We start from the raw sequence: 11,540 nt of genomic DNA, 5'->3' as shown, positions 1-11,540 counted from the left end.
ATAGGCCAGTCTTTAAAATAGAAATTAAATTCATGCACCCACAAGACAATGCTGGGCTTAAATCCAACAGCATGTGAGGATCTTACTGTTAAAGCTGAACCCTACTGTCTGGCTACACTGGCTTTCCTCCGTTTGGAGATTCTTGGGATAACTAAGGGAGATCCTTAAAGGCAGTTTGAGCCTCCACGTGAAAAAGCTCACAAGCTGTTCCTGAGGTAATGCATTTGTCAATGTTGGTTGGAATCTCCCCATGACTGTAAGAAAGTTAATACTCCCCAAACTATTGCAGAGCAATAGAATTTGTAGTCTCAGGCTTCCTCTGCATTGCTTATTTTGTGTCTAGGATAAACCAGAAAGCGGTAACAAAAAAGCAGACTGGAGTAACTTTTAGTTTAGCTTGCTGGGGAGAGGTGTCTCAGTTAACAGTCTGTGAGAAAGGAAAAAAGGCTTCATGAAGCCGAAGTTTCTAACTGAAGTCTGCTCTACACAGTTCCTGTACCAGTTCAGCTATGCCAGTAGTATTAAGACTAAATAACTGTACACATCACATAGGTGCATCAGTATAGAAAGGCCCTGTACTCACAGCATTCTTTTCCCCAAATAGGAAAAACTATTTTCCCAGCCAGACAGCATTCCCACCAGGAGTCCGTACAACTTAAGCAAACCATAGTAATTAAGACAATGCAACCGTTGCATGTAGGCAAGGTTGTAAAAGAACAAGATTTTCAGGAACGCGAAATCTGATCAAAAGAAAAGGATTTTCCTCTGCAATGCTGTCCCAGTAATCTTCAGAGCGGAGTGCTTACAGTCTGGGTATCAAGCTACGGTATCAAGCTCAAGCAGATGCCTCTGGTTATATGAGACAAGATTTTAAGTCCTCTGTCTTCCAGACAGGAGGCGTAACACAAAGGCTACTTAGCACACCCTGCAAAGCAGGCTAAAGAGGACTCAAGGGGGTCTCACTGCAAGATAAAAACATTCACCTTTAAGCTTGGGTCACCTGGATTTCAAAGTAGATGAGCCAAGCTCACTTCAGTGTGAGGCCTGGGTTCCTTAAGTTAATTACCTATGTGCAAGACAGCAAAGTGACACAGTTCTGCAAGGACTTGGTTGTGAAATAAGTTGGCGTGCACTGAAATGCACTAACTTCAGTGGCAGTTAAAGGTCCCTGCTCCTTTCTAGGACTGCAAGAACATCATGAGGCAGGTCTTCTCTGCCTCAGACCTCCTCTGAAGGCCGTCACCATGGGCAATTGCCTAAGATCACAGAGGAAATCACCGTCAAAGGCTAGGGTGAAGGACCAGCCATGAAACTAAGCTTCCGACTACTCTTCTAATCTCTAGAGTCTTTTGTTCACCGATGCCCAGACCTCAAAGTAGCAGTAAGCATTCCCTTGTGCCAACAATGGAAGGAAATAGTCAAGATAAAGGAAAGTGGGAATAGGAGAAAAAAGAAAAGGCAACAATGTCCACAGCAATAGTGCAAGTGTTTATAACGTAAGTGCATGGAGGTGTGCATGAGGGCCATCCAGGGGTACAAGAGGAAAACACAGATTTGCTTAGGCCCTGACCTTGTTTTCCTGCTATCACAGTTTAACCTATTTCTTCCTCTCAGTGGGAGACAATAAAACCTCAGCCCAATCCATCACCAATCGGGGAGGATACAACAGGTGAATTAAAAACAGAAAGCAGATGGGGCACTGTCTCTGCCGGGCCCCAGCTGTCATGTCTGCGAGCTGTCTAGCCTTCGTGATGCCGCTGCCGTCTCTGGAGCCAGCCCCATCGCACCTTCCACCCCAGTCCCTGGGCTGCTAATGACGCTGGGACCAGAGCCAGAGCCTGCTCCCTCCAGCAGGGCTGTGCAACAGTGGGGTCAGGTCACTTCCCATCCATTGCTCTTGGGCAGGTGGAAATGGCCAGTCCTCCCCCTCTTTGGGGCAGGAGGGTCGGGGGACCCATTTGCAAGGGACAAAATACTTGGAACTGCTGAGGGATTTGAGCAGTAGATGTTCCCTGCCTGGGCACCAAGCACTGAAGGACGGGCCCCTTTTTTTCTGTTATTACCGCACTCATCAAGAGGGCTGCCCAGCCCGTTTGCCCCAGCTATTCCAGCTTTTCCCACATGCGCTGTATCAGAGCTCCCAGGAAAATGAAAAGGAGAACAACTACTGTACAAAAGCAATGAGAGTCTAGCCTGCCTGGTAGGAATCATGCACTCCTCTAAGGAATCGAGACAAAGCTTAAACAAGAGACCTTCAGACAAACTGATCGAAAAGTACTGAAGAGCACAGAAATGGTAAGCTGGGGGACCTTTGGCTAATAACTATTAAGTATTTTTTCTTCATTCCTTAATAAACAAGGCAAAGCAATTACAGTAATTAAAGATTTAAGATAAGAGCACTTTATATTTGGGGGGCCCAGCATATCAATTATATAGTTATCATGTTGTTCTCTCTCCTAATGAGACAATCTAGCACTATAATTTTGTAGAATTAACAGCATAATTAAAGGGGGCAGGAGAAGAAGGGCAGTTTACCAAAACTGATTAGGAGGGTTCCCTCTCCTCTGTGGCTCCTGTGCGCATGCACAGTGCAGATGCATTCCCCAAACACCTTTTCATTTCCAAGCGATAACCCTTGAACATGGCTGTTGGACAGCTGCAATGATAAACCTAGGCTTTAATTACAGGCGGGTTTTATGAGAAGAGCTGGTTACTGTTTTGTCTCCCTACTTTCAAGCTCTCAGTTGCTGAATGTACCAGCATCTGCTGGAAGGCAAGGGGGGAAACAGCTTATCTACTCAAGAGCAAGAAACACATAAAACATAAGAAAAGCAATTACATGCCTTCGGTTTCCACTCCTCTGTTTTTATAGGGCTTGTCTTAGAATCTGAGTGATTTTATGCATCAGAGGAAGATGACAATCAAGATGAGTTGCAATGATATGCATGGGAGGCTGAGACACAGTGCCTTGAGGTATTTATTTTCCTGTAGTTACAGGTCTTCTAAACATCATATTTTTTCAGAGGGATGAGAGAACCCAAAATTTTGCAGCTGAATATTATGGGCACTGAGACTACCCATGAGAGCCCAAGACACAGTTACCAGAGTGTAACTCAAGACAATCCCTTCTCCCCTTCCTTTAACCCTGTGTGACCCAGGATGAATGTGTATGGAACTGAGAAAGACACGATCAAAATACGTAAATATTGAGGTAAGCCCCAGTATTCAAGTGACTCTTTGCCTACTGCAACTCCATTACTTCTACTTCTAGACTACAGAGGCACTCAAGATGAGTGAGACACGGCTATGCTCTTTGACACTGGTAATCAAGAACATGTAACAACAAGCATTGCTGCTACCTCCTTCCCAAACTTTGTTCCCCAACATTAAATCATCCAGTTTATATTACATCAGAATTTGGGGGCAACTGAAAGCAAAATGCAGAAGTTTGGACTCACACCCTTTCAGACAGCTACATAAAAGGCCCACAGAGGACTTCTTGGTCATGTAATTAGTTGGCCTCACCAAGCACAAAGACACAGAATGCTGGACAGAGGGTGACATACAATTCACAGCCTGCAAATACAGACACCTTTAGTGCAAACAGGGTGCAAGACCCCACACAGCCCTACTCACCCCGAGGAGGAGTAAGTAGAAAAGGGGACCCAACGACTCTTTCTGAGCGATAATGTGACATTTGCGCTTTAATTTCAGGCCTGGGAGGTGACTCCGTTGGGCAGCCTGAGCAGTATTGGCCTACAGAGCCTGGTCACCTGCTCTCCAGTTTTCTCTGTCTTTGCTCTTGCAATGCAGCACTCCCTGGCAGGAAAGTACCTTCTTTTCATGATACTGATATGGAGATCCTCCTCCTGCTTCACTTCAGGGTGTTGACCATTGCTCTTGTCACTCTCTTCGCTGTCGTCACTATGTGAGAAAATTGAGGTCAGCTCTTTCTTCGGGATCCTGGTTGGAGGCAAGGGGATCGTCCTCTTCTCTGCCAGGCGACCCCGGTTCTGGCACAGGATGGAATTAGTTGGAATGGGAAAGTGCAGGAGAAAAAGAGAAGAAAACAAGAATTTGGTTAGGCAACCCATAACCAAGCAGCTCCTCTCAAATAGCTACTCTGCAAAGGCAATGCTGTTAGTCACTGCAGGTTTCAGACTGGTATGTTGGGTGGGCAAAGGCTATGTTTACTTTGCAAAAGACTCTTCAGCAGAGGCATACCTATACCTAGTTCTTCCAGTTCTGATATCAAGTCATGCACTTCCAGCCTCTCCCCACCTCTTCATTCCTAGCTTGCGTCTCCTCCACACCAACAGGAAAGGAAGATGGCAGCACAATTAGAATCACAGAATGGTTTGGGTTGGAAGGGACCTTTAGAGGTCGTCTAGTCCAACCCCCCTGCAATGAGCTGGGACATCTTTAGCCAGAGCAGGTTGCTCAGAGCCCCGTCCAGCCTGACCTTGAATGTTTCCAGGGACTGGGCATCTACCGCCTCTCTGAGCAACCTGTGCCAGTGTTTCACCATCTTCATCATAAAAAATATTTTCCTTATATCTAGGCTGAATTTACCTTCTTTTAGTTTAAAACCATCACCCCTTGTCCTATTGCTACAGGCCCTACTAAAAAGTCTGTCCCCATCTTTCTTGTAAGACCCCTTTACGTATTGAAAGGCCACAATCAGGTCTCCCCAGAGCCTTCTCCAGGCTGAACAACCCCAACTCTCTCAGCCTTTCCTTTTTAGGCACCAGACTCTCTCTCCAGAATATTTCCTACCAAATTGCACGTTAACATAGCAGAATAGATTAAATTAAACCTTTGCCAGTAGCCCAGGGAAGATATGATCCAGATAATCCAGAAGACCTTTGGCTGCAAAGGGAAAACCGCCTATGCCGGCCAGCAGGAGGTTTGACACTCACACCAGTGAACAGTCCACATCAATTTCAACTCAAATTACTGGGGCTACTTTTCACTGCTCATTTGCATGTTCAGATGAATCTAGCAGGTCTTGCCTTGTGCAGACTTCCCCTAGGTGGTCCTGGCAGTGTACGTCCCTCAACAGTTCACTTCTGACAAGACCCAAGTAAATAGGAGGAACATTCCAAGGAGGCAAAAGCTGCTTTTTCAACTGCATGTATATTTGTGTACAGAACCTAGCACAACATGACCCTGGTCCCAACCTCCTGTCTTCTGCAAGGAGTGAGAATGTATTATAGATTACTCTGTCCCTGCACCCTTTGTGCCTGATCCACAAGAAGATATGAGCCTAGTGCAGCCTAAACGAGAGCGTGTTGGGGTTTTAGCTCTCACTGTGATGGAACGTGTTTCTAGCACTTGGGGTGGTTTCTAGCTCCATCTGTGGTTGACCAAGACAGAGCACTTACAGTGGAAGATGTACATTGGAAACCCAGGGAGATTGTAATGTCATTGCCCCCCAGAATTTAAAATTTTAGGAAGCAAAATCCACAAACTGGGAAGGGAACCACAGCGAGGGGGTTGGACGAGATGACCTCTAGGGGTCCCTTCCAACCCAAACCATTCTGTGATATGATTCTATGAAGCAGAGTTCCATGCACATACTTTGCACAGGTATGTAGGCATACTTGCTTCAACAGGACAAGTCACAGAAAAGAAACATGGTTTTAGCAAGGACTAAAGGTGTGTGAAACAGGTCAAATAAATGCAAAGTAACATTTAACTAATAACAGTTTCTCTGAAACATCGAGTCCAACTTTCCAAATAAACCTGGCAAAATGAAAACATCCTGAGAGAGGCAGTCGGGCTCTCTGCAGGGGAGAACCAAGCAAGACTGAGTGACAGAAGAGCCCATGTTTTTTTAATTAAACAAATTAAGAACTTTCCACAAATACAACCCAAAAACTTCTTGTTTACCTCTGTCAATAAATTCCAGTTGTGGTCATTAAGGGGAGCCCTAATTGTTGTGATAATTAGCTAAATCCATCTGGAAGGCATCACTCTAAGGAGGCACATTAGCTTTCCCATTCTGATGCACTTCCAAGCCAAGAACACAGCTGCCTGTGAACAGCTGACACCCAAGGGAGAGAAGAGCAGTGGGCCAAACTGGCTTGAAAATGGCAAAACGCACGTATACAAGGAAAAAGGCACACACTTTCTTCTTGAGAGGGGCGTGAAGAAGAAAAACGCGCTCTTGGACAGCAACAAGGCGAATGCTCCTACAACTCTGAGTATCCCAAGTACAAAACTTGGATCAAGCAGGCTTTGTGGTGAGTCCAAACGCCCAGACTCAGACACAGGAGAATATCCTTACTGTGAGCATCGCTGGGGACTCCCAGAGACCCACCTGCACACGGTGAATTGCCACGGTGCGAGCGGCCAACAGCATCTATGTGACAAATAGCAAACGCTTTCCCTCCTCCCCGTGGGCTCCCCTGCACAGCAGCACAGATCCACTCACACGGCCCTTTGCAAAGAGCTTTCTCACCATCAGTTCCCTGGAGGAACACGCGATATAAATTGTGCGTCTCCTACCCTTAAATACTTTTCACATGCTAGGCCATTTCCACCCCTGCTCTTTCCTGCTCCAGTGCATACGGAGAACATGCGCAGAGCCCGCCCTCTGCCCAAAGCCGTCTCAGGAACTCCAGCTTGCACAGTGTCCAAAGGGCAGTAGGGAGAAGAAGAGGAGAGAAAGGGAAAAGTGAGGGGAAGGAAAGGAAAAGCACGGAGGGCAGTATTTGCATCAGATTTCCGTCGTGCTGAAAAGCTAGGACTTATACCAGCATGAGCTTTATCATGCCAAAGCTTTATATATTTTTCTGAAGTTGCAATTTATCATAACAATTAAAGGGGGAGGGGAGGGAGGGTGTGCAAATTTCCGCTTCCAAATAATTGCAATTCACTCTCGGCTGTGACTTCACAGGCTAAAGAGAACTGCACTGATCAGATACTAAAAATCATTTTATGGCCATTATGGTACCTTCAAGCAGTTACCAGGTCTCAGTGACTGCCCAGGGACTCATCAGCCCTAACAAGAGTGAGAGTGCAGCAAAAAGGGAGGCACTAAACCTAGAAACAGCCCACCAGGCCAGGAACACAGGTTCCTCCTTTCCCCTGCTCCTCAGAATGCTTATTCTTTGCCTTTCTGTACATTAGAATCACAGAATCACTTTGGTTGGAAAAGCCCTTTAAGATCATCGAGTCCAACCGTTAACCTAACCCTGCCATCCCACCACTAAACCCTGGCCCTAAGCACCTCATCCATCCTTCTTTTAAATACCTCCAGGGATGAGGACTCTACCACCTCCCTGGGCAGCCCATTCCAGAGCCTGGATACATTGTATCCCTACATCTAAAGCTGCTGCATATATATACACCTATACATACACACACATACATGCCTCCATATGTAATATATAAATAAGTATATTCGTAGCCATATAGGTATCACCTAATACACAGACAGCTTCTTCCCTTAAAAGACAAATGAGTGAACATGAATGGAAAAGAGAATCTAAATCAGCAGCAATCTCTGGTCACAGATGACCTGTACTGCTTTTGTTCTGACCAGCGGCCAGACATGGACACCATGGGAATGAAGGCCACAGTGGCTCCAGTGCCCTCGTGAACACCTGCATTCCAGCACTAGCAAGGCATTTTTTTAAAGTTGTGTTGACTTTGTATTTTTGCCATTGCTACTGGGGCATTTTGTTTATTTATTTATTTATTTATTCCGTTTCTCCATTCCCAGAAAATTAAAATAGACTGAGCCAATCAATTTTGCCTTTTATGTTCACCTATAGTCAGTTTTGAATCAATTGCACTTTCTTAATCTGTTTAGAGGCATTCACCAGTAGATACACATTACTTTTAAATTAAGCACAAAGGTAGCCAGAAGCCTGCTCCAGAACCTGCTACAATCAATTGTCTTTCCATTGACTTGAAAGGGCACTGGTCCAAGCTGCAAATAAAAAACACTCCTTTGTGAGACGCATTCCATCCCAGGAAGCATTCCTACGACTCCGGCTTTTGCTAAAATCCTTTGCCAGTCGCACAGGACAGGAATGTACCTACAGAGCTGAGCAGTATATTGAGATACCTACCGTTACTCAGATCCAGGGTTATCAACGACCACTTGGCACGCAGTGGCAGGTAGTAAAGTACGCACTTAGTGGGGCGGTGTTATGTGCAAGAATATACCCAGAGACTGCAGCAGCATCGCTATATATGGGGAGGTACATTAGGATTTATAGATATTTGACGTAAGCCTCATAATCTCACATTAAAAAAGCTTGTATTTGTGTGACAGTGTCATTACAGAGTGATCTCATACATTAATGGGATGCTGATGTTGAACCATGAACCCTGTAAGAAGGCTTGCATATTTTTAAAAAGAAAACTGCCTCCCAATTTGTTGATATTCATTGGGATGTCTGATGCTTGGGAAAACAACCCAATCAATAGTCACCCACTGCATCTCAGGACTCCAGCTCCCCCCCCCCGATAAACGACTCCATTTTTACACACGTGAAGAAGAGGGGGAAGGTGTGCTTTGCCAGCTGGCTTGCTTAAACTAGTAGGACTGTTTTGGCCAGTGGGTCAGGAGCATTTTCTATAGCTGCAGAGCCTGCAGCTGTTAGTACAGGTGCAGTACCCCTGGCAAAAAGACGAAGCATACGTAGTGGTAAATATGTCTTATAGCCCAGCCCAGCAAAGCCAGGTTGCCTGCCTGCCAGCTCCCTGCCCTGGAGAAGACAGACAGAAGGTGGTGTAAGGAACAGATTATACCCCTGAGAGCAGGGGGAACATAGGATCCCCACTGAGGACCCGCTCTCGACGCGTTCATCTCTGGGTGAAATACAGCCAGCCGGCACGCTGCTGTCACTGCACAGGCGCTCGCCCCTACCCGGCAGCCAACCCTCCAACAACCTCTTCGGTGCTCGAGAGGGGTCAAACATGTTTGCTTTCAGGACAAACACTGACTCAGCTTAGAGAAAACCTCTTCAGAGCTTGCAGCTTCCTTCCGTAACCCAAGGATTTCCCCCACCCCTTGGATAGAGGGTGGGAGGGTGGAGAACAGAATATCGCTTATCCCCTCTTTAATTTGTGTATCTAGAAAGTAAAACATTTCTGCAATTCTCCGAAGCTTTTGCAAGGGTGAGCGTTGAGGGCACTGCAGAACTGCCTCATGTATTAGGACTCCCTTCCCTTTACACATTGTTAAAGATTAATTTTGTGGGTTATGATACCAACTAACGAAACACAGCTGGAGTTTGAGTCAATAACCCTCTATTCCCCAGCCACATTCAGCTACCCACCCAGCCGTTCCTGCGTCAGCCCAGCCCTCAGTCACTCACCACTTCACCCTCCTAGGGTCTTTTGACACCATTAATTGCTTTCATTGCCTCTCAAAGTATTGTCTGGGTGGGGGGTTGCTTTGTTTTTAAAAATCACAGACAGGCATATTTCCTTTCCCCAGGAAAAATCAGATGGGTACCAACACACAATTTAAAGTTAGCGATTACCCAAGTCTAGAGATGGAACTACAAGTAAAAAAAAAACCCACAACTTGGGAGCAGTGGTAGGTTACCTGAGCGGAGAAGCCTGGAAGCCCGATCGTTCTGTCATGAAAGCAAGGGACCATCAGAAAGATGGAAAAGAAAACAGTGGTGATATTTCTTCCCGTCCAGAGAGCGGGGGGAAAATTCCGCTCTGTGTGGCTAAGCAAGGTCAGTAGAGTTACAAAATAAAATCTTTCTCCCCCCCCACCCATCCAACCCCCTCATAGCTCTCCCCTGGAGCCATGTTCTCCCAGCCAAGAATACCAAAACCCGAACCGTTGCATAAGAGCCCTGGGAGAGCTTGCAGATGGAATGACGGCGGAGAGCATAGGACTTGGGGGAGAGACAGGAAGGGAGGGTTAGGAAAGGTTTCCTGCCCTGGGACCTACTGCAACAAGGTCAAAACAGCTGAACGCCCTGGTGTGACATTCAAAGTCAGCCAGAAAAGGGAAGATTCCTCGCCGAGAGAGTCCCTGGTGAGCATTTAATTGATCCCAGCAATGGAAAGGCCTCTGCTATGAGAGCTGCAAGGCAAAAAGCTCCATGAAAAAAAAAAAAAAATGCACATGAAAGCAAAGCTTTTGCCAGTCCACATTAACTGTCAGCCAAACTCTGGACATCTGATCCCATTGGGAATTGACCCAAGAAGATGAGCAGGTGCAGTCCCTATGGACACTGCTTCTTCAGCATCCAGATCCGTACCAGAAAGCAAGCACAGAAATGCAAATGCACCAAGAGTTTGCACACTGATAAAAATATCAAAGCTGTTTGCAAGACGATTCACGTGCCTGCGCTTCAACTCTCAAAAATAATTTCTATCGGATAAAAAAAAAAAAAAACCTGCAGAAGCAACAGCACATGCATTCTTTCTGTATATGCAGATCTGGGAAATACAGGGAGCAGACAGGGAATGCTGGGGGGGGAGGTAAGAGGGGAGGTTTGTGCACTGCCAATGCTGGGAGATGAAGAATGCTAAATCTTTTCCATATGTGAAGGAAATCCTCAAGTCCAGACAGCATTTTCTCTCTTTTTTTATTGATAATAAAGATAGGGAAAAGGAAAGGGGGAGGTTCTGAGAGCCTGGAATATTTTTCTTTTACTTTTGTCAAATAATAAACCTAGTCAAATGTCTTTAATTAGGGGAATTACACAGCAATGGAGCCCCCACATGCCCCTGTAGGGTAACTGACAGCGTTTGCATTTACCTTCAGCTGTGATTAGTGTAAACACCTAAGAAAGGGTCAGTTGCCTTCCAAGATAATCCTCCACTCTCCCCTGGGCCTTCATTAGGCGTTCTAGGCCAGCGTGCTACCAGGCCAACTGTTTCGGTAGCAAATCCAGCACGGGCACGGTTCTGCTGCCCCGCGCTTACCAGCTTCACCGTCAAAACTGAGGTCACCGACAGAAGAAGCTGTCCGGCCTCACATCTTACCTCCTGCTCCAGTGTTCAGTAATGAACAAATGAATAAAACAACAGTCAGCCGCCTTCCGCTGCAGCTATTTTTCTGCCTCCCTGTCAGCTGCAGCCCAGCCCTTTAACCTGACCACTAATTACTATTTATCATCTCTTTCCAGTGACACCAATGTTACACGGGAAGTTGTTCCAGCACAGGAGGGGTGGCCCGAAGTGCAGAGGGAGCAGAAGGGAACAGACAGCAATGGTCAGGCAAAAAAGTAAGGCAGTACAGACCACAAAGAATCTTCCAGGTTTTGGGGACTGTGTCGCCCTCTTCATCAAGCCTCATGGAAATGGTTTACAATTCCTGGCAATGACTAGAGGCAAGCTGAGGAGGCAATTCGGTGTAGCCAGACAAGCCTAAGAGCTGTAGCCAGGGGCACAACAGATTCTGGGAATAACTGTACCCCAGCAGGCTCTCTAGGTCTACACTTGATGATTCCTCCTTAACAGTTTTGAGTTGTCATCAACTGGTTTATACAGAAGTTATCAATTCCAGTACGGACAGTCCGGGCCCTTTTTTAGGGTATTTTACCTTTTTTTTT

At 46.1% G+C, this 11,540-nt stretch overlaps 1 protein-coding gene across 1 annotated transcript in view; it reads right to left on the bottom strand.

Annotated features, from left to right (window-relative positions):
- Positions 1-11,540, bottom strand: part of SAMD11 (sterile alpha motif domain containing 11) — a 127,836-nt gene that overhangs the window by 85,735 nt on the left and 30,561 nt on the right. Inside the window, 1 exon segment of the mRNA XM_009646780.2 lies at positions 3,835-4,013. Coding sequence (XP_009645075.2) covers positions 3,835-4,013 — 179 coding nt within the window.

This window comes from Egretta garzetta, unplaced genomic scaffold, assembly GCF_000687185.1.
Source record: "Egretta garzetta isolate BGI_Z169 unplaced genomic scaffold, ASM68718v1 scaffold29, whole genome shotgun sequence".
In the NCBI taxonomy this organism is placed as follows: domain Eukaryota; kingdom Metazoa; phylum Chordata; class Aves; order Pelecaniformes; family Ardeidae; genus Egretta; species Egretta garzetta.
This window is presented reverse-complemented; position numbering and strand designations above follow the sequence as displayed.